We start from the raw sequence: 23,506 nt of genomic DNA, 5'->3' as shown, positions 1-23,506 counted from the left end.
AGGTCTTTTACATGTCTGGTTTCCAACCACACAGATGTAAGTGTTGTGCTGGGCCCCTCTTCTTGACAATGGAAATCACTGAAGTAGTGCAAGCTGTGTTTATTACCGTTTTCTTTCAATCAGCTGGGTTGACAGAAGTTTTGCCTTTAAAAATGGCCTGTATCCTTTAGTGACAAGCACACTGCTTTGGCTGAACTAAGAGAACTAGTAACAAATATTCAGCCTTCTACATAAAGAAAAAAAAATACAAAAATTGAACTTTGAAATCTGAGACTGTATTTTAAAAGAGTAACCTTTCAAAATCAGGTTGAGAATATTGGGAAAGGACCCTTGCAAGCTATTGGAGCTCCACGCTTAACTTTACATTGTTATTGTTGTTTAAATGAGAAAAGTAATCCAGTGAAAATTAAATGAGCCATTTTCATGTGAATGCCTCTGGGCAATATAAAGATTCACAGTACAGTGTCATGCTGCTTCATAATACACTGATCTGAACAAAGCAGTAAATACTTACTGCCTTTATAATGAAGAAAACATTTTGCATTCCCAACATTTCTGAAACAGGGTGGCCGAACTGATTTTTTCCCTAAATACATAGCTACAGGTTAAATGCTCCAGCATCTTCCAGTGGCAGCATTCATCCTCCTATACTTTGGCAGCAGGCAAAACAACCCTGATTAAATTAATCCATGCCTTCAGCCACTGTTGTGCTCATTAGCAACCCTCTAACATTGTATGTTCTGAAGATGTGTTCTTAAGTGCAATCATTGTAGGCATTGGTTCATTAGCAAGTATGAACAACATGGGTTATCAAAAGCATTTTTCATGTATAACAAATAGAGAAAATTACTAAAACAGTAAAAGAAGTGTCTCAGATCTACAGCAGGTAAAGCTAAATGATGTAGTATTTCATTAACATAATTAGAAGCAGGTTTATACTAACTTAAAATTTCCACCTTCTTTTGTCTAAAGGAGACCAGAGATAATGCTTCCTGCAGAAAGTCTGTGCCCTGGCTTGCAAAATATCAGGTGAAATTAGACTATTCAATGAAGAAAATGTCAATTTAGATGTGATGCACTCCAGTTAGAAATCTTGCTGAGTGCACACAGGCTGTGTAATTACAGACACTCATGAATTGTAGTTCATTAGAATGACGAAGTGTCGGCATTGGTGAGACTTTTAACACACCCAGTATTAAATGAACACAACTCAAGTACACTTTTAGGATTCATCATCACTTGAAAAGAACAATGCAGGGAGATGCTTAAGGAACATGATACCAATATAGTTGCATTTTTCCCCCCAAAGATTAAAACAACTCAGTGTTTAATTTATTTTCTCTTTATTTGGAAGATAAATCCTATGAGTTTTAATCTTTTGACAAAGAAATGTAAAAATTGCCATTAAATTTCCATTGGAAGCTTCCATTGTCTTACATGATAGGAAGAGTTGCATTATTTTCCTTTTTTCCTTATAAACCATGATATATTTTACATCTGGCACACTTAATTTTCCAAGGGAGTTACACTAAAAGGAGAACTCTTACTAGATGTTAATCAACTGACGTATGCCTGATGATACCTGTAAGTTGTGCAAATGCACAAATATTTTTTTCTTAGGAAAAAAGTACTTACCTATGGAGAACAGGAATAATAAATAATGTTGGGGTTGATCCTGTCTACACTGGGATCAAGAGCAAAATTCTGAATAACTTCCAAAAGGGGGAAGACCTTTCTTGGTGCAAATTCCGTTTATATTTGAAGACTCCAGCAAAGAAAAAGGAAGTTCATTTATGCTGAACTAGTCAAATCAGCTGTATTTGCCAGTTTAAACATAATTTTTAACTTGGTGATTGTGGTCCTTACTGCATTTTTTTGAGATGGTTACACTTCTACAAAGTTACATTACTGTGTAGTTCATAAGACACTAAGCTGAAAATGCAAATTTTAAAATAGCAGTATTTATAATATATAGTATTATAAGCATACATTAAATAAAGTCATATATAAGCACAATAACATGAGTAGCAAACTCAACCATGTAAATAAATCAAAATGCACAAAACTTAGAAAGGGAAATGATTAGGTTTTGAACAAAATATATAGTTTCTTCTTACTAGCTGATATCACAAAGTCTTTCACCTTGACTTTTTCTGTTGAAAAGTTTTGATTTATGGCTTGTTTCAGGTCCTTTGTGAATGCTCACAAGTGAGCAGATTTTGCATATTGTTCCAACATGCTCCCTGAAGGCAAAACTGCTTTCCTTGCACAGAATACTAAGATTAACTAGAAAACAAAAAGAAAATCCAGGAAAAAAAGATCAACAATGACTTGATCATGCCAGGTCTCCTCATGTGGCGTTTACTGGATGGTCTCTGTAAAACTGACTACTCAGAAGAGTGTTTAGAGACTGGACCACTTCATAGTTGCCTTTCACATCAAATTTGGATAACCATAATAATTTTTTATGGAATTAAGCTATCAAAAGTTCTTCCCAGCATTTTTAGAGGTTTTATATTCCTCTACAGTGACATATTTTTGTTTGGGCTTGATCATTTTTAGCCAATGCCTTGACCCATTTTACATCCTCCCTTATGCTCTACACTGCTGCTAAGGATGGGCAACAGTCCCTGAACCCAACTCCCTCTATCAAACCTATTTATCAGATGAGAATAGCAAGGCATAGGAATGCAGCCGAAACTAGAGATAATACACCGTCTGTCAGTGTTAATCCTTTTTAATATTCTGCTTCACACCAGAGAGGATTTAATTGTTTCTTAAATGGCTCTAGGGCCTCTGAATGAGCAAACCTGTCTACAGAGCATATATTTGTAAGAATCTTTGCAATAAATATTGATCAATCATATCTGTAGATCATTCTGGAGACACAGCAATCTCTTCTTGCCTAATTAAACTGTGCTAATATGAAAATGCAGGCCAAGCCCATAAGGCACAACAGATCTGCCAGAGTGTGGAAATGCCTGGAAATTGCAAGCTCTGGGAAAAGAAGCAGAGAGGCCCACCAACTCTGCCTGCATACTAATGAACTCCACCAGACTGTAATCCATACAGATGCAATTTAAATTCCCTTCCACAACTTCAGCCTCAAAGTCTTCTAATTAACCCTCAGCCATGAGATAAGCAGCCCTGCAGAGGTGGGGATGGTACAGCAGAGGTGACAAAAGGCAATAGACTACTCCTTGCCAGTTCTCTTCCCCGGGGGATTTGAAGGTTGTGTCAGTCACTAAGCCAAACTCCGAGGGGGCAATCAAAATGTCATTTACTTCATCTCCCCATGGTATTTTAACTTTTACCCTGTAATCATTCCTAGATTTAGGAATGGCAAAAATGTTTTAGTGATCACAAAGCACACATTTCACAGACACACAGCAGTGCTTAAAAGCATTTCACTCCCACTTGACGTGGAGCTCTGTTAGAGATGGCATACTATTTCACCTGCTCTAATGGAAGTCAGTCGATTCATTGCCAACTCCAGCACAGCCCAGACTCACACAGAAACCGTAGAAGAGAATTGCTGGGATTTAGTTCAAGAGGTGCCACAGGAACCCAGCAGTGCTGTATTTAATTTTGTGTGGAACCCTGTTAGAAAGTATACAACAGCTCCTCACAACCATTTCCCTCAAACTGTCTATAGACAGGATCTACAAATTTTAATTCTTCAACAGCACTCCAGTGCTGCCCTAACATGTAATGAGGTAGATCTGGAGGGAACTTTCTGTTTTCAGTAAAATCACTCATACTTTACACTTGTTAAAAGCAGACTTTGTCAAAGTGATGCAGTAACAATTTAAGATAAACCACTGGCTGTGTTTTTGGGTGGGTTTGGATTTTTGTTTGTTGTTTGGGTTGGTTTATTTTAGTAAGTGGTAACAGACAGCTGCTCTCAGCGAGCATCCAGAGCCCTGCTACTTTGCCTGCAATTAAATCCACTGAAAAGTATATGAATGTCCATTTAGCTGTATTTGCATACATCAAAAGGTTTTGCCCATGCTGATGTATGCATGATGTCCCTAGTTTCATAAAATGGTCCTCACATGTTTTCTTTTAATACAACTCAGAAATCTTAAAAGAGCTACACAAATCGGCAAATGGCTAATCTCAGCTTTTCATCTTTAGGGCTATTTTCAAATCAAGTTGAGTGGTCCTTTTAGACATTACTTTCTAACATCTGTCTGGTATCTTATTTGAAGAGAGTTGGTGTCCTCATTTTGAATTCTAATGAAGATCACTGCGTAGATTACTGATGTTAGATTCCCTACTGGCACACTTGGCAGAGCAATCCTCGATGGGAAGATGAAGGAAGACAAAAAGAATTAAATGTCATTACGTCCCTGCAACTAAATAATCCAGATGAAGGATTGTCCACAGCATCTGAGTGTGACAGCCATAGTCAGTCTGTATGGAGTTGAGGGGCAATGTTAAGGACTATACTTCAACTCTCTTGATTTAGGATATATCGTGTGTTCTCCGGTTACTTAGAAAGCCATGATTTTCTGTCCCTAAGAAACACAAAAGGCCACACTGGGATTTAACTTGTATGAACAAGTAGTTTTAGACAGAAAATACTGAAATGCTTTGTCAAACTGCATGGTACTGTATTCCTATATTCCTAACAGACAGTCATTGCACAGGCTGAGACAGGGGAAAAAACCTGAGATATACTAAACTTGACAAGTGAGTCAGTCTACTTGCTTATGTCTCAGGTCTTTCATTTCATGCTGTGCTCTAAATTCAGCATGAGAGAGGCAGCACTACTTGCTATATACTGCAGCTTTGAAACAGGGGAAGCTCAGGTCTGTTAAAGGCATCCTGAAAATACAGAGAATACATGATCTGTAAGGCTAATTCAATCAGCTATATCTATAGCATGTGTTCATTTTTACACAAATATGTAAAACATTCTTGCTTTTCTACCTACTGGCTCTGCAGAGTTAATGCAATGTTAAGCATTTTCACAGATTATGATTATCAGTGGTCTTCAAACTGAGAGAGCTCTCAGCCCGCATGAGCTATACTCAGCTCTTCCTCTGTTGACTATGAGATACTCGAAGTTTGCTGAGCTCATTTCACATTGAGGGATTAGTCCTTCACAGCCAACAGAGCCAAACTGTCTGAAATTTAAACTCCAAGCAAGATCTCTGAGCAAAACAGAAATATATATCTCACATTAAGTACTACAACCTAAAACCAGTATATAAATATTCATACTGACTTCAGTATGTGCTCATTTACTGCACGGCAATGAGTATGGCCATTGAGAATGCCATCTACTGGCAAAAAAGCACGAGGGAGTGTAATTCCATGGCAGGCAATTTCCAAAAAAGGGAAAGGTTAAGAAAACATGATGTAGGTCATTAATTTTGTTTGGCTTTTGTTTTTTCAGCTGCTCATTTCAATTTTTTTTTAAATCCAGTGGTTGCAACTGCATGATATGATGCTGAATTTTACATAGAAACTTTGGTGGAGTAAGTGTTGAACCTTTTAACTTAATTCTGTACAGGAAAAGGGTAATGTTTGAAAAGAGTAACAATTTAAAAGACATCAGAGATAATAAGAAAATACTAATAAAGCTGCAAGGCTGAGATTGCTCATACTTTCCTATGCTTTTTCTTACTTCACAGGATCTCAAAAATTACTCTCAAGAGTTCTTTAGATATTTGGTAAGAATATTCAGTGTCTAAACCTTTGACACTAAGATCTGAAAAAAGATCAAACTCAGCAGTGATACTGTTTCTTGTAATGCTGTTAGCTACAGCAACTGTCATTCCAAGCTTTAGGTGGCTGATTTGTGATTTAATTGCAAACAGTCAACTTGGGGGAGAATACCTGTCCTGTGAACTCCACTTACAAAGCAGTAACTGTTGTTGTAGTACTATGGCAAGTACCACATAAGTGACATCTCTGTTGGTTTGAAAACATCTTCTCTTTTTCTTTTCCCTAATGATTATTGTTAAGATTATTTTCTTGTGTCCAGTTCATATCAAGCCAACAAACAGGTTATATAGACTATCGAATGAAAAACAGTTGGTCTAGTACTGACCTAATATTCTCTGACAGTGTCCCATCTTTGGAAGTAAGTCACAGACATGGAATAGTACAGGGAGTAGTATTTGGTGTGCTTCAACCAAGGACTTTGGTCTAAAGCAAATTTGACCTTTGTGTAGACTAAGGTAATAATCCCTGACAAAGAGACAGCAATCTGCTCAAAAGGGAGACCAAGAAAAAAGTTGGAAGTGTCACAAGTGGCCTCCAACATATTTAATAGCAAAGGGAAGCCAGAAGAAGGAAAATTTACAAAACACAATTTGTGAGCAGAGACGTCCCTGATGACAGATTTTTCTAAACTCATCTCTTCAAAAATTAAACATTCTTTGGCTGATAGCTGTAGTGAGGCTCCAGGAAAGTCAGCAAGCATGGAAGTGCCAGTACTGACACAATGCCATTCACATTTTACCACTAATGTGACTTACTGTGACATACAGGAAGACTGCAGGAGAAACAACATTATGGGGAAGGGAAGAAAAAGGGCCATCTAGGATGAATCACAGGATCATAGAATCACTTAGGCTGGAAAAGACCTTTAAGATCATCGTCCAACCATTAACCCAGAACTGCCAAGTCCACCACTAAACCGTGACCCTAAGCACCACATCTACACATTTTTTTAAGTATCGCCAGGGATGGTGATTCTACTGCCTGCCTAGGCAGCCTGTTCCAATGCTTGATAACCTTTTCAGTGAAGAAAGTTTTCCTCATATCCAAACTAAACCTCCCCTGGCACAACTTGAGGCTGTCTCCTCTTGTCCTATCACTTCTTACTTGGGAGAAGACACCAACGCCCACCTGCCTACAGCCCCCTTTCAGGTAGTTGTGGAGAGAGACAAGGTCTTCCCTGAGCCTCCTCCTCTCCAGACAAAACAGCCCCCGTTCCCTCAGCTGCTCCTCACAAGCCTTGTGCTCCAGCCCCTTCCCCAGCCCCTTGCCCTTCCCTGGACACGCTGCAGCCCCTCTACGTCCCTCCTGCAGTGAGGGGCCCAAACCTGAACACAGGGTTCGAGGTGCAGCCTCACCAGTGCCCAGTGCAGGGGGACAGTCCCTTCCCTTGCCCTGCTGGCCACACTGCTTCTGACACCAGCCAGGGTGCTGCTGGCCTCCTTGGCCACCTGGGCACCCTGCTGGCTCATGCCCAGCCGGCTGCCGACCAGCACCCCCAGGCCCTTTCCCACCAGGCCCTTTCCAGCCGCTCTGCCCCAGCCTGTAGCGCTGTGTGGGGCTGCTGTGACCCAGCTGCAGGACCCGGCACGGAGCCTTCTTGAACCTCATCCAGCTGGCCTCGGCCCACCGGTCCGGCATGTCCAGACCCCTCTGCAGAGCCTCCTGCCCTCCCGCAGATCAACGCTCCTGCCCGGCTTGGTGTCGTCTGCAAAGTTGCTGAGGGTGCTCTCAATGCCTTCATCCAGATCATTGATAAAGATATTGAACTGAACTGGGCCCAGTCCTGAACCCTGGGGAACACCACTTGTGACCAGCCACCAGCTGGATGTAACTCCATTTTTTATTTTTATTTGGGCTCAGCCATCCAGCCAGCTGTTAACCCAGTGTAGGATGTGCCCATCCAAGCCCCAAGCAGCCAGTTTCTCCAGGAGAATGCTGTGGGAGATGGTGTCAAAGGCTTTACTAAAGTCCAGGCAGACAACATCCACAGCCTTTCCCTTGTCCACTAGGCAGGTCATCTTGTCATAAAAAGAGATCGGTTCATCAAGTAGGACCTGCCTTTCATAAACCCATGCTGGCTGGGCCTGATCCCCAGGTTGTCCCACTCACGCTGTGTGATGGCACTTGGGATGATCTGCTCTGTAACCTTCCCCATCACCAAGGTCAGGCTGACAGGCCTTTAGTTCCCCAGATCCTCCTTCCTTCCGTTCTTGTAGATGGGCATCATGTTGGCTAACCTCCAGTCTTCTAGGACCTACCTGGTTAGCCAGGACAGTTGATAAATGATGGAGAGTGGCTTGGTGACCTCTTCTGCCAGCTCCCTCAGTACCCTTGGGTGGGTCCCATCTGTCCTCATAGACCCGTGCATGCCCAAGTGGAGCAGCAGGTCGGTAACTGTTTCCTCCTGGGCTGTGGGCACTTCATTCTGTTCCTCCTCATCCCTGTCCTCCAGAGCAGGGGCCTGAGCACCCTGAGGGTAACTGGTTTCACTATTAAAGACTGAGGCAAAGGCAGCATTAAGCATCTCAGCCTTTACCTCATTCTTTGTGGCAGTGTTCCTTGTCACATCCAATAAAGGATGAAGATTACTCTTGTCCCTCCTTTTGATTCTAATGTATTTCTAAAAACATTTTTTTGCTATCTTTTATGGCAGTGGCCATCCTGAGCTGTAGCTGGGATTTCACCTTCCTAATCTTCTTCCTGCATAACCTCACAACATCATTGTAGTTCTCCTGAGTTGCCCGCCTCATCTTCCAAGGGTGGCAAACTCTCCTTTTCCCCCTGAGTGCCAGCCAAAGCTCTCTTCCCACCAGCTTCTTCCCCACCTGCTTGTCTTCCAGCACATGAGGACAGCCTGCTCCTGCACCTTTCAGATTTCTGTCTTGAAGAATGTCCAGCCTTCCTGGACCTCTTGGCCCTTCAGGACTGCCTTGTAAAATGAAGACAAGCTTCTCCCTAGTCTTGAAAACCTCTGCTAATAATAAAACTCAGCATTTCACTCATTTTAGGAAAGCAGAAGAGAATAGGATACAATGTTTAAAATAAGCTGAAGAAATAAAAAAATACATCAGGTAAACGGGGAAAAATAGCTTCGGATATCAGTGTCACAGAATAAAGCTTTTAATCTATGCTTTGTCCATGCAATAGCTGCCCTTGCAGAGAGACCAAAGCTGTTACAGTGACAGAGCCCTGCCAACTGTGGCACAGCTAAATACTGATGTGACGAGACCCTCACAATGGTCTTCTGAGAGGCCCATCACTGCTGAGATCATTCTGCTCCTAGGGACTGAAGTCTGCGGCTGCACCTGCATGGGGCTGCACTGTTCCAGGTAGAGGTGCCAGCTCATCTGGAGCTGGTAGAGTAGCTCTACACAGGGCTGTCTTGCAGTACCACTTTCACTTCCAATAGCAAAAGAAATCTTTTAGAGTGGCCCATTCTTTTTAAAAGCATCCCTGCTTTTTTGTGACTACAAGTCAAGACAAGAAGGGAGAAAGCCTTACCATGCAAGGACCAGAATATTGTCCTGTGCTGAACTCACCACACTTAACTACTACCCCCACCGGAAAACAGCAGGCACTGTGTTAAAAACTCATTTGACTCTCATAGCACTCTAAGAAGGCCTGAAAAGCATGGGAGAACACAGGTCATTTCATAGGTGCCCAGCTGTTTACATCAGCAGGGAAAAAGGCTCAGGTTAGGAATGGACTGAAAGTTAGGGGAGCATCAACACTACAAATACATAACATGGTGTGTGAAACAAAAAAAAAGCAGAGACCTGTAAAATAAAGTAAATCTCTAATTTCTTCCAGATTCTCTGCAAGAAACTGATCCTTGGCCTGGATTTTGCTTTCAGTTTAAACCAATTTAATTACAAAGGGAGCATGTGGGCCATGAAACAATTCGGAAGTTAAAACTGTACCCTTTTAGGTAGGTACAGCTCTAACACAATTGTATTACGCTATTTGATGGACTGAATAGTAAGTTTGTATGTTTAAAGAAATCTGAATGCTTTGCACTTCCTCTTTTCTGTGATTACTGTCTACAAATGGTTGTGGAGGACCCACACACATTAGCAGAGCCCAGTAAATGGGTTTCACCCACTCAGCAGCTCCTCCCAACAGATTAATACTATGAGGTCCTCCTGCTCAACACAAAATGAGAATGTCAGGAAGGTCTTCTTCCACTTAATAATCCCCTACTTGACATACAACAACAATATCCCACCAAAGCTGAAGACAAATTGTAATTATTCTTGTAATTACAGGCTTTAATAGGTATAGAGGGTTGTTAGGTGCAAAGCAACTAATCCCACTAGGGACTCTTCAGGAATACAGTTGCTGCAGCCAAACTATTTATGCAGTTGAGACAGTGCTATGATCAAAGGAACCCATCCTTACTTTTAAAGAGCCACTTAAATATTACGCCATCTCCATCTGGATATTTTTTTTAGTGACATCCATGTCTTCCATGTTGAAAGGTGGTATGTTTTTAATTTGATCCAGCATGTTGCAGGACACAATAAAAAAGAAACAAAAGACCATTTCAAACTTTTTTATATATAGTTGATTGAAATCTAAAAAGGAAGGCATTTGTAATGCAATTATTGAAAAAGTGGACATAAAGATTAAAATTGATGAAGTTGCCAGAAAATGTTAAATCTACAAAAAACAAGTAGTATTGAAAAATATTTAAACCTTCCAAGTCTTCTTGTAGATGGGTGTTGCACTGGCTAACCTCCAGTCAAGGGGGACCTCCCTGGTTTGCCAGGACTATTGATAAATGATGGAGAGTAGCTTGGCGAGCTCTTCTGCCAGCTCCCTCAGTACACTCAGGCTGCCTGTGTGAGACAGTGAGCAATTTCCTTCACTTTGCTTCTTGTTTTTTTCTTCTTTCCTTCATCTAGTAAATCATCTTTACCTTGCCTTAGGAGTTTTTTTGCATTTGCTCTTTCTAGTCTCTTAGGGACAGGGTGGGAACTTAATCCACTGTAAAGTGCTTAGAGGACCTAGAAAAGCTGATTTGTGTCTCAGGACATGGCAGCTGAAGCTGGGATCAGTCTTTTCTCCAGAAGAGCTACAGAACTGCCATAAAACTGGGACAACTTCCAAAGGCTGCCTTTTGGCAGGGGGGAAGTTAACTTCCAGGTAAAAGTTTCAATAGCTCGTTAGAATCACTCAGAGATTACAAAGCCAAAAACATGGTTTATCATGGAAGAGGGGTTTGTTGTGGTTTTCCCAACCCCAGGTTTTTGTTTGTTTGTTTTAAATAATCCCTAAGCTTCCCAGAGTTCTGATGGGCAGAATCTCCCCATACAGCTATGCAGAAGATGGGGAAATAAGGACACAGGACAGTGACTCATCTTCCACTATAGACAAGCTCTCAAGTACCAAAACACATAAAGTTGCAACACCAAAGTAATACTGAAATTCACACAAATTTGTTTCTGAATTAGTTACTATTTTAATACAAAATTTTAAAAACTTTTTTTTATATCAGCAACTAGTTTGAATCATAAACAGACTAACTCCAACGTATAGAAAAGTCAGGAACCAGAAGAATCATGTCCTTACGTTTGTGAGTCTATGCTGCACACACAGACAGCATGCAAACCCAGGCCATCAGGAGCACTGGGTTTTCTTCTCAACTTTAGGAACAGATTACCATCGGTGACTACAAGCCAAAAGTAACCATCATGCCTTTTTGGTGGGGTTGTCTGGGGGTTTGATGCAAAAGCATGGGCCTCTGTTACAGAACTATCTGGCTTTCTATTTGTCACTATTGCTGACTAAAGTGTGTATCTTCCCTACCTGCTCACAGGGACTGTGAGGTACTATGGGATACTCCCGGCAGTCTACAGACAGGAGCACCTGGATCTGTGGTCAGCACTAGTGCATTGTTTGCATTTGTCTCTACAAGGTAGAGGACAGCTGGACCTCCTCCTACTGTTGCAAGGCTGACAGCAGCAGCCACAGTGGCAACTGTGATTTTACAGGTAGCAACAGGAATGAACACATGCTGCCTGTGCCACTCTGTTTAGACAAGGACTGTGTGTCTCACCTCTTCTCTGAGTCTAGTCCTGTTACTGAGTACAGTGGTAGGCAGATCACTGCAAATAAAACACCATTTTTATCTGGCAAGAAAGAATTTAAAATCTTTGCTTTCTCCCTCATTATGGGAAAATTTGGTTCTTGTTCAACCTTAATAATACTAGATACTAATTCCTCTAATCCAAAATCCAATCCAATTATTTCAGTGGCCTTTGGATCAAGTCTTTTCTCCTTCAGATTACAATTACAAACATTTAATACCTCTCTCAAGTGACCACTACACTGTACCAGAAAGTAATAGAAAATCTAGTCAATTAAAAACAAATGTCTTCACAAAATTAAGAAAAATAGGCATCTGACAAAAATGTTGCTAGTGACAACCAGTAACTAGATGAAAAGTGGCAGTGATGTTCTAGTTACACATTTATTAAAAATCCATGCTGGAAGAGATGAGAGACAGGTCATCTGTAAATGATACTGAGCAAGGGTCAAAAATAAAATATTACCTTCAGTTTCAGATATCCCATGTAGACAAAATGTTAGGAAAGAAAGATTAAGGAGTCTCATAAGGGACAAATGAAGATGCATAATTTTGTAAGCTTTTATTAAATAACTTTTAAGAAAACAAGCTTTGTGAAAATACCATTAGGTATGCTGGATAATAATTCTAATAAAGAGAAAGAGGGATTCAAATTTCATCATGGAGTTAAAATTCTGTCATTATTCACAACTAATTTAATTCCATGACTCTGTTAGCTGCCTCACACAGGTGAAAACCTGTTCCCATAAAATATGGGCTACTCTGAACTCATTGTATGTACTTGTGATACAAGGCATTTAAAAATAACCTCTTTGTCATTTTGCTGATTCATGCTAACAGCTTAGCATCAGCAGGTACTGGTGTTTTGGCAGCAATTTAAGTTTATGCTAATTTTCCTTGAGATCATTCCTAAAAAAGCAGAAATGGAAGTTAGTGCCAGAATGATTGACACAATTGCAACAATTTATTCACTGGAAAAAAAAAAAGTTACTTATTAGCCCATCACTGGAATTTTGATCAGTACTAACAAAGGAAGGCTTCGACAATTCATGTACCTAAACACATAGGCTGTTACACTGTAATCCTCTCCTGAGCCACCAAAATCCTAGCAACCTCCCCCAAAGAAAAGCTCATGAGCAGACAAGAGGCCCACCGCTGATCTGCTTGTACTGCTGGGCAGCCCCATGACTGCAGCCCTGGACCACTGGCAGCAATGCCCTGCAGGGACACACTTCACAGCTGCAGCCATGCTAGTCAGCTCAATTCCCTATTCAAGCCCTATTTTGCCTCCATTTTCTTTCTTCCGAGGCACAAATACTTTGAGACACAAAACAAGTCTGGTAGCCAACTAAAATTAACCTCACCAAACATATAATAAGCTAAAATGACTCCACGCAATAGCTGTTCCAGCTACTACGGTCTCTAATAGCTGAAGAATCATATTTATACAAAGTCCCTAAATGTGCATACCAGGGTACTCAAGATTTTAAGCAAAATTAATTCTTCAGTACTTAGTGATGCTGCTCTGATACTAGTTAAGAAATCTGGTCTTGACTTCTTGGATCTTTTTCTTTCATTTTAATTGATACGTTTTGCTCAAGTGCCTATGTCCTCTTACTTGACAAATTGTGATGAACTGCAGTTTTCAGTAAAACAGCACTAAACCCATGCTCTTCAGGATTTTATCAGCAACTCCATGAGTTCATACTGCAAGCTACTAAGTGTGATATTAACTGGGTTTAGATCTGCTTTAACAAAGGCAATGGGACTATAGACCACTTTGGTGAAGCATAGAGCTGTGGGCACTGATGACTAAAATTTCCAGATTAAAAATTCTCCACAGGATACTAACAGTCCTAAACAGTAACTTTTGAAATGGTAACTTTCAGATGGAAGCTCTTAAGGCTTTTTGGGGTAATGACAGTTTTGGAGAACAATGACCTTTAGTAAGCCTGAAGGAGGCAAGCAAACTGCTGATGCAGGTGGCTGCCAAGGGGACACTGAACATGTCTTGCACTTAGCTGAGGTGGCCACAGGCAGGCTTGCAAAAATAGTCTAGGACACAGGTAAGGAAGTGTCTGCTGACTTAGGAGCAACAGGAGACCTCCCGGCACTCCTCAGATAGGGAACATGTCTTCCACAGGTACACATTCTTCTTAACAGGACAAAGTAGCCACAGTGTGTTGCTTGAGCAGCGTTTCTTGGAAGGTTAGGAGTGACTACCTGCTGAAGAGCTATTTCAATAAAACAGACTTCATTTAGACAAGGGTTTAAATACACACCAATGCGACAGTCAAATGTCCCCAGTGAAACACTTGCAGAAGGGCCTTCAATGGCTTCACTCTCCCACACCCCAAATCCCATTAATTGGCCTTTTGTGAAGCTGCAACTTTTTTTTTTATACTTAAGTGAAGATTGGTAGGTACAGCAATTTCCACAGAGCACTTTCCAAGACTTTCCACTTGCTCTGCCTCACTACCAGATACACAGTTCCTTTTTCAGCATGTACATGTTAACAATTTATTATTTGAATTTTTTGTCCTTGTGATGTTAACTTACAATGGAAGTTGTCAGTATATGACAGAGAAAACAGAGGCAACCACTGGAGCACCTATTTTAAGTCATGTTGCCTGTTGTCTTGGCAACCACTCAATAAGCTCTGTTACTCATTTTTCACCAGCACCTGACAACATCTCTGCAAGATTGGTATTATTAGGGAGTCTGCTAACTCAGATGCTTTACAAGGCATCAGAAAAGATCTGCTGGCATTTCCAATCTGAATTCTATTTTTCAGGAATCATAAATCATCCATAAATTGCCCAGCAGCTGAACATACCACGCACGAATACCACTGTGACAATCCATTCCCTTGAAAAGAGCACAAAAAGAGTGTTGGATCTGGTCATGCTCCCTGCAGTATCAATATGTACATTGCTATTCACTACACAGGGAGAAGGATTAGACGTCAAATTCCTCAAGTGAAAACACATGAATGCTTTGACAGACATATTCTCTCGCATGTCTCTCCTTTGAGATTGCAGGCATATGGCGTGGGGACAGAGCTGGCCCCATTTCCTCCAAGCTTCCTTTTGAGAAAGAGTCCTACCTTTCACATTGCTGCTGTGCATATCCTCAAGCTGCTTTGAGAAGCATACAAGCATGTACTGAGCTGGCATTGCAATTACCATAATTAAACATTATAATCAAACAGGCTTCAGTCAGGAGTCAGACCTGGCTACACTAGGAGCTGTGCAGATGACTCTACCCTTCCTCAAGAGTAAACTGTCCCTATGTGCGAGTCACACAGAGAGCTCAGTCTCAAAGGACTGAAAACCAGGCTGTTTAATTACAGCCCACAGACTACCCCATCACCCTGGATAAATACCTTCCTTGGACAAAAGGTCACCTAGTTACCCACATTCCACAAAATTTCTGAGTTTGCGATCATAAGGGACTATGTACTTACAATCATCTCTTCAGTATGAACGTTGACCATTTCACTGGTTAAACACTCAAAATTCAGCATTTGGGTGTTGTAACAGAAATCAAACATTCTAAAATTTTATCAACAAATGGCAACAAAACCCCCTTCTCCCTACCAAACAGTAGAGTATACTAAGAAGCCTCATGCAGATTCAACATCAGAGAACCAGAGAGAAACTAAAATTAATGATCCTCTGATTCGTGCAGTGGGATTCTGGAGGTGCTAATGGGCTTCCCCACAAAATTTTAGACAAGAAACTGGTCAAGAGGACTCACTTTATTCCTGGATGTTCCCTTTATTCAAATTTCAAGCTCCCTTAATGCTCTTTCAACATAGATTTTCGCAGTTTATTGTTTAAAGTTTGAGCAGTGGTGAAAAACTCATTCATTACTGCTTGTCATAGAGATGCTGATGAATTCCAGTCACATGCAATTAAGCTGTAATTCAACAAAATGACAGACTAAATAGGCAAGTCTAGACAAGAAAAAAAAAATCAACTAAAAATACAATTCCTAGAGAAAAATTCTTGGAGGATTCTATAATCCTTCTGTTGAGAAAAGGGGTGCATAACCTTATTTTATTTATCATATGAGACAGCAAAAAATATTAGACATGCTGGAACATTTTTGTTAAAGAAGTGCAGGATCTTTTTTCTCACTGAAGTTTTAAAGTAAACACATCCATGTTATAAGTGGGATGCACTGCATCTTGCATTCCCTTAAAGATAAATTCTGCTGATTTCACTTATGAGAACAACCTCTCTGTAAACCAAAGAAACTAGTATCATTGAGAAAATGAATTGGTGTCATGCATTTTAAACTGAAATGAAAGAGATATATTCTAGGTCTGAGTTTGTATTTCCATGTAAATTTGGAACTATATGCCTTGACTCTAAATCTTCACTCTGAGTATTGTTGTACTGGTTTGGCTGGTTTTCAAACCAGTGAAAGAATCATAGATATTTTTTTTTCTTCTTTAATTCTGGCAATGTTTTAGTCTCTATAGATACAGGGAAGTATAGTAAGAACTGCTATAACGTACACTACAAAAATAATTAGTTACACAAGACATTTTGATACATCATTTGAAACCATCAGGTCAATGCTGTCATGCTAACAAGACATCAGGTGGTCTTTGTCAACAGTGCATAGCAACTGACCCCAGGAATGTGATCTAGTAGCATGACACAAATTTCATAGCCCTTTTTCACCACACTTAAGAGATGCTCCTGAAGCTGGAATTTATAACCCTTGTCAGTCCTAGATTGTACTAGTCAACATTCACATGGCCACGATGATCTCACCAATGAAAGCAACCTCTACTCCTTTCAGAATGTTACATATTTTCACATGGAAATGGTGATTAATTGCACCCATGCTTACTCAGCATTTGGCACAGTAATAAGGTGTTAGAAAACTTACCACACTTGATTCCCATGCAACCAGAACAAAATGAAATTTTACACTTCACAAAATAGGACTCTTTGTTTTGTTTTGCTGTATTGTACGAATCCTCCAAAGGAAGGACAGGCTTGAAGAGAAGGCAGCCCAAGAGATTTAGTCTTACAAGACCTGTAAACTTTTAATTTACTCATACAAGCCAAAGACAGTTCCTGTGAGTCAAGGTAGACCCTCCAACCCTCAACTTTTCATACCAAGAAAGAATAAAGTCCAAGCCCTCTGGGAAGAAGTATAGGGATTAAGCCACGCTTGCACAACAGCTGTGACACCATTCCTGGCTCTATTGAACTGCAGAGTTAACCATTCAGGTTATTTGTTTTGTATGTGCTCTCCCTACCACAATAAGCTTTAGTCTCTGGGACTACCACATAGGTGCTACGTAACGTGAACTGTTCAGTCAAAAAGTGAGCTTTACTTAACTTTAATGTGGCCCTAAAACTAGCACCTTCTACAAAAGTAATCATGGTGATATATATGAAGCTAACTTAAAAGGCTGATTATTTTAAAGTTGTGAGAAAGTTAAAACAAATTGTAATTTTTCAAGTCATATTTTAAATAAAGGAAAAAAATATTCATTGTCAAGAATCACAAATGAAAGCAGGCCATATAGTCCCCGAGTATGTTTATTAATTCTGCTCTTAAACAAAAGAAAAAAAAAACCTCAAACTTCGTCAAACACTTCCAAAAAACTCACCTCGAACTTCAGGAGAGAATCTAGCTGAATGGCGAGAGACAAAAAGTTTCAGTTCTTGATCCAAGTTGCATTCAATGAGGTTTGTGTCCCATGATCGGATTCCTAAAATTCAAAATATGAAACACATCTAGCTTGATACATGAGCACTGAAAGTTTTAACTATTTCTCCATTTGCATACAAGCTATTTGCATACATTTCTAAATTCCAAATCCAGCCTCTCTTCCCTTCAAGGCACACAGCCATTAAGTGCTGAGTGTTCAAAAGGAGCACTCTAGACAGGAATCAGTTACAAGCAAGAGGAAATTTGCCTTTCCAAAAAGTGATCAACCTTTAGGGCCCCAGCTTTAGGACTGCTGGTCCGATGTCCCAGTAGCCATGTTAGAAGAAGCTACTGATATCCCTGAATTGACTTTAGAATAGCAATTCACTGGTTTACAAAACCTAAAGAGTGAGTCATGTCAAGGACACTAATCACATTGCCGGACCCTACTTGTCCTTCTGAGAAAAAAAAGACAGCATCACCTAGCATGTTGCAAATTAATATTTAAATTCAAAGTATTACATGGCTGACTTCATTCGAAAGCTTTGAAGCATCACATATTTAAAATTAAAATTTAAGTGATCTTTTATTTATGAAGTATCAAAATTATAGTTTTGAGATTTAAAAATGCTATGCTTGATCTTTTCTCTAAACGGCACATCTCTACTCCCTACTGTTTTTCCCCAGCTACTTAGAAAGTGAGAGACTTGACACATACGATAAAAAAGTAGTATTATTCCAAAATACATTCTTAAGGATTGAAATTTGACCAGGAAAAAAATGTCATTGCAGCCAAAAGACAAATGTATAGTTTCTTTCCATAAGATTTTGATGGCTAAAGAAAAAAATAAATAATGGGAGAACATGCTTAACATTTTTCTATGATTTTCTTATTTTGAGATTGTTCTGAAAAATCTTCTAATTTTGGAAAATAATGAGCAGGCAGTTGCACTACAGGTAAGTCCAGGTACTGCTGCAATTTTGAACACCAACATCACAGAGATTTTTCTTCCTAAAGGGGCATCATTAAACAAGTTAGCTGGCAAACACAGAAGGGACTACAGGTGAGGAAGTGTCTGGTGGCCCTCCCCATGGGCCTGACCATCCCTCTGCATGAAATTGTTCAGTTAAATCACTTTGGGGTTTGGTGAGGAGATGCCTGAAGAGGCGTGTGGCCAACCTCTCACTGTGAGACTAGCATCAACACTCCTGTTGGTAACTCCATGAGAGTTTCAGGCTGTGAACATTAGTGTCAATGCTACCTCCCATGCCACATTCTCTTTCAAGGCAAAAGAAATGTCAGGACTTGTGCTGGCAGAAGCCATATTGTAGGGGTGAAGGATGAGGAGAAAAAAGAGCAGGAAGAGCAAAGAAGCCAGATCCACAGTGCCACTCCCCATTGTAGCTCTGGGTAGGTTCTCCATGCAAATATGAACATAAGCATTTCAAAAGCTTGAAGCCTCTTCAGTCACAATTCAGGGCTTTGCCTTGTCAGCATCTCAATCCAGGTAGGAGCATGCTTAATATTGGGATATGCTACCAGCTATTAAGTAGTTGCCACTTGAAATTCTAAATAAATTTGGAAACACAGTATTCTCTGTGTGTTTCATAACCACTCAAGAGAAAGATAACTGAGCTATAACCCACCACCTCCACTTCCTGACTGATGCATCGTTGTTCAGAGGCATCAGCAGAGAGGCTCTTCCACAAGACTCATTCTCATTTCCCAAAAATCTCTTGGCCATATGGTGCATTTTTGGGGCGTAGTTTTGGCAGACGAATACAGCTCAGCAGGCTTTAATGTTTTCCAGGTGTTGGAATATTTAAGAGCAAGAAAGTAAAGATGATAAAATAAGACATATGTACAGAACATATGAAAACTATGACTAGTAAACTGACATTGATCACAAAGATGAAGTACATTGAATGAATGAGCACTGAACTTCAAGAAGCTGGAAGATAAACAGTTTGCTGGCCTCTGGCAGAAAACTTGTGTGGGGAGACTCCAAAGCTTTCTGGAGGTCAGTTAAGCAATAGGGACTATGATTCAGCAATGCTGGTGATCAGGTCTGTCCATTATCCTTAGCTGGTTTTGTCATTAATCCAAATTTGTTGTGGGGTTAGGATTCTGACTATGTGTAGTCAAGACTCCTGAGCCTGGCAATGTCCGAAAAAAAAAAAAAAAAAAAAAAAAAAAGCCCAGACAACCCATACACACAGCTGCCCCAGAAGCTGCTAAAGCTGTGAAGCTGGAATTTGGATAGAATATTGCAAATCTGCAGCTGCATGATTCAGCAGTCTGGATGCAAAAATTATGCATGTACATTATGAAGTAGCGTAACGTATTAAATACATTAAATAGCCAAATCAGGTTTGGGTAGAACACAGGTAAATCTGGAACTAAAATCCAAGGTCAATCCAATGACGTAGATCATTAACAGCATGGATGTAACTCCTGGCAGCATTGCTGAACTGGAGCTATTCCTTCTTTATGCAGTCTTAAGAGTGAAATGCCAGTAACACAGAACTAATCAGACAGCAGGCAGGGCACACCCAGTAGCATCTGCTGAATCAGTGGAAAAATCTTGAAGCTTTTTCTTCATCCCCTCTTCTTTCTTGGCGGATAGTGGGTTGCAGGATTGCCTCTGTAGCAAAGTCACATCCCAAATGTAATTAATGAAAATGCATCTCTCCATGCCATTCCCTCTTCATGATATATTAAGAAATGACTCTGCATTCCACCAGGTTGCGTAGCATCACGCCACTGATGTGTTATCAGCAGATGTTTTCTTTGACACGTTGCTCTGCAGTTTGGCGCATGAATCCACACTTTTCAGTGACATTACTCAGGAGATGTACCAGATGTACCAGAAAGACACTGAGGCAGTTATCAAGAACCCAAAATGCATTTAAGGCTCTGTTGAGAATAAATGTTGAAAGCAGCAGGTTTTTCCAGACTACAGCACACTTTGCAAAAGAAAGAGATTGGTGAAGCCCCTATTAGCCTCATGCAAATAGAACTTCAGACTCCCAGTGTACTCATCCAGAACTGTGTACTTCAAAAATTTGATCAAGTTTTTTTTTCCTAGCAGGCAAAATCTCAAGCAGATCATCTGACACCAGGAGCAGCAAGGTGACTTCTAATCCAAAACAAACAGAAAGGCCAAAGCGTTCCCTCTGAATATGTAAAACTGTAAGTGGGTGTTGTATTTAGTGGCAGGAGGTAGCAGCAACTGAGCTATGCAGCAGCAACTGTACAATAGAAGCTTCAAGAAGAGACTGAGGAGCATTTCTTCAGATGAAGGATGACATCAGCTGTCTTGAAGGCAGAAGTTTTATCCATTTGCTTTATAATTTTTAATAAGATAATTAAAATGCAGCCAATTCACTTCTGACACAACCAAAAACTAGATAGAATTAGGGAGGTGCAATGCTGAAGAGGCTCTGAATGACAAAGCATAGATGCCTCAGTAGTTCTCCCTAGGAGACAATGGTAGCAATAAAGATGAACAGGTCATGGCGAAGCTGGTTAGCTGTGATAAGGCTGCCCTTTGCCACAAACAGGCAAGAAAAAGAACCAAGAGAAACAGCCAGCTAGAGCAACAATGCCTAAGAAAGCAACAATAGAGACAAACGAAGTCCTAGCTGGACCGCTGAACCACACCTACATGACAAGGCTGCTGCCGATTCCCCATTCCAGGGTCTCTTCCCCTCTAACAATGGCAGGTTTCTGAAATCTCTGCTTTCACCAGCCCAGATCAAAAATATATGTTACAAAATCAGGTATCAATTGAGTTTAACAAACTATATGGTCCGGCAACAATTTTCTTTGTGCTTCATACCACTATTACTGCAACGGGTCTTTTTCTCCCCTCTGCATGTACACTGCGGTCTATTGTACCAGAAAACACATCGAGAACTTACAACGCTGTCATTTCACTTGTGATACCTGCCCGTATCGCCGCTTTAAGAAAAGGACAAATAAACAGCGAACCAAAGCAGCCCGCAGCGGGACAATGATGAGGGCGAGCGAGCACGCAGGTACGAGCCGTGCTACCCATGCGGTTTTTCTTTATTGAAATACACGTATGTGCGCGCAAAAGGGTTGGGTCCCGCACCGCTCTGCAGCCGAGAGACAAGTCTCACCGCCCGAAGTTGGACACAAAGGCGGGCTGCGCTCCGCGCCGCGGAGGAACACGCCCCGAGCCCCGCCGGTTCGGCCTGGCGGGGGGGCCGGGGGTTGCGGGAGCAGCCGCCCCGCAGCCCCAGCCCATCCCCATCCCCGCCTGCCGCCGGCGCCGCGGCCGCCCTTTGTCCGCTCCGGGCTGCCATAGAGACCGCAGTGCGGACTGCGCCACGCCCACCCGCCGGTGTCTCCGGGCGGACGGCGCGGCGGGGCGGCACGGCGGGCTCCCACCGCGGCCCCCGCCCCGGCGATGGCGGGCGTGGGTCTCGCAGCCGGGCGGATCCGCGGGTGACCAGCACGCTGCGGCTCCCTGCGCCGGCGGCAGCGCGGCCCGGCCCCGCGGCCGTCGCTTCGCAGCGCCCGCGCCCTCCCGGGGAAGGATGGGGCGGGGGGCTGCGGCGGGACCCTGGCGGGTAACGAGCCGGAGACCGCGACCTGGCGACTCGTGTGCCCGTGCCCTGCGCGGGGCGTGTGTCCGCGGGGAGGGGGCGTGGGGGGCCGAGCGCCGCCGCGTCCGAGGAGGGGGAAGGCGCCGGCGGGGGTGCCCGCGGCGTGCCCGCTCCCCGCCGCCTCACCTCGCTCGATGTTGGCGATGGCCCGCCGCAGGTGCTCCTCGGTCACCAGCTCGCCGATGACCACCAGGAGGTAAAACTTGCTGTCCAGGAAGCGGTGCGAGAGGCTGGGCGAGGGGGAGGTGGGGTTGGGGATGCTGCAGGAGGGCTCCGAGTCCACTTCCACCACGACGGTGGCCATCGCCTCCGCCCCGCGGCTCCGGGGCGCTGGCAGGAGAAAGGGCCACTCGGCACTGTCTCTGCAGGCGGCGGGCAGGGAGTGACGGCGGGCGGGCGGCGGCGGCGCTTTTATACGGAGACGGTGCAGGGCAGGGTCCTGGCAAGGAGGAGGAGGAAGGGGGGGAGCCGGCGCATCCCCGCGCCGCCGCCGCCGCGTTTCCAGCATCCACAGCTGATGTCATCTGCGGCAAATCCTCCCCGCGGCGGCCCCCGGAAGCAGGAAGGACGCGGGGGGGCGAACAACGCCCCGAGGGGACGCCCAGGGGTGCGCCCAGGGCCCGGCTCGAACCCCCGGGCCGCCCTGCCCCCCGGCCCGCGCCCCCGGTGCATCCCGCGCACCCCGGGCATCCCGCGCCCCGTGCGCCTTCCGGGGCGCCACCCCGCCGGGGCTGCGCGGCTCTGGCCCTGGCCCTGCTGCCTCGGCACCCCAGGGCCCCCCGGGGGTCCCAGCCTTGAAGCACGGCAGTGAGGAGCCGCAGGTGATGCCCCGCCGCCCCCCCGGCAGACCTGGGGAGCTCACCTGGGGAAGCTGGCGTCGGGGCTCCAGCTGCACCCCTGACACTACCAGATGAAAAAGCAGTTCCAGGTCCAAGGCATGGGTCCCATCTCCTGCATCTTGCTGTAGCACTGCAGCAAAATTTGAGTCATACTTCCCACATGCACACAACGAGCAATCTAAGTAGTCTTGCTACCTTTTTTCGTTTGAAAGCAGTTTACTCCATAAAATAGCCTTTCTGCGTGCATTCAAGGCCCATGGTTATATGACTTAACATACAAAAAGCACTGGGTTTGGACAAGCTGCTGAAATCCGTACTCTTAAGGCTCCAGAAGTTCAAAGGGCTTTGAGTAACTAATTTTTACCAGGCTTAAGCAATCCCAGGGAACAGTGGTGTCAGAAAACACCTACAGATACAAAAGCAAAGGTTTCATTCCTCTCCACCTAAAAGTTAGACATCTGCTTCCTGATATTCACTGACACCTACTCAAGAGACAAACTCAGTCACCTTCTAAGTGTCTTACCCTCTT

At 42.8% G+C, this 23,506-nt stretch overlaps 1 protein-coding gene across 1 annotated transcript in view; it reads right to left on the bottom strand.

The window, feature by feature from the left end:
* MAP1B (microtubule associated protein 1B) overlaps positions 1-22,715 on the bottom strand; it is a 70,952-nt gene extending 48,237 nt beyond the window's left edge. The window contains exons 1-2 of the mRNA XM_040580299.1: positions 22,265-22,715; positions 17,463-17,564 (exon numbers count right to left, since the gene is read on the bottom strand). Coding sequence (XP_040436233.1) covers positions 17,463-17,564; positions 22,265-22,646 — 484 coding nt within the window. The 5' untranslated portion in view covers positions 22,647-22,715. The remainder of the gene's footprint in view (positions 1-17,462; positions 17,565-22,264) is intronic.
* Between the last annotated feature and the right edge of the window lie 791 nt (positions 22,716-23,506).

The sequence above is a fragment of the Falco naumanni genome, chromosome Z, assembly GCF_017639655.2.
Source record: "Falco naumanni isolate bFalNau1 chromosome Z, bFalNau1.pat, whole genome shotgun sequence".
In the NCBI taxonomy this organism is placed as follows: domain Eukaryota; kingdom Metazoa; phylum Chordata; class Aves; order Falconiformes; family Falconidae; genus Falco; species Falco naumanni.
The sequence above is the reverse complement of the archived record's forward strand: the minus strand, read 5'-3'. Positions and strand labels throughout refer to the sequence as shown.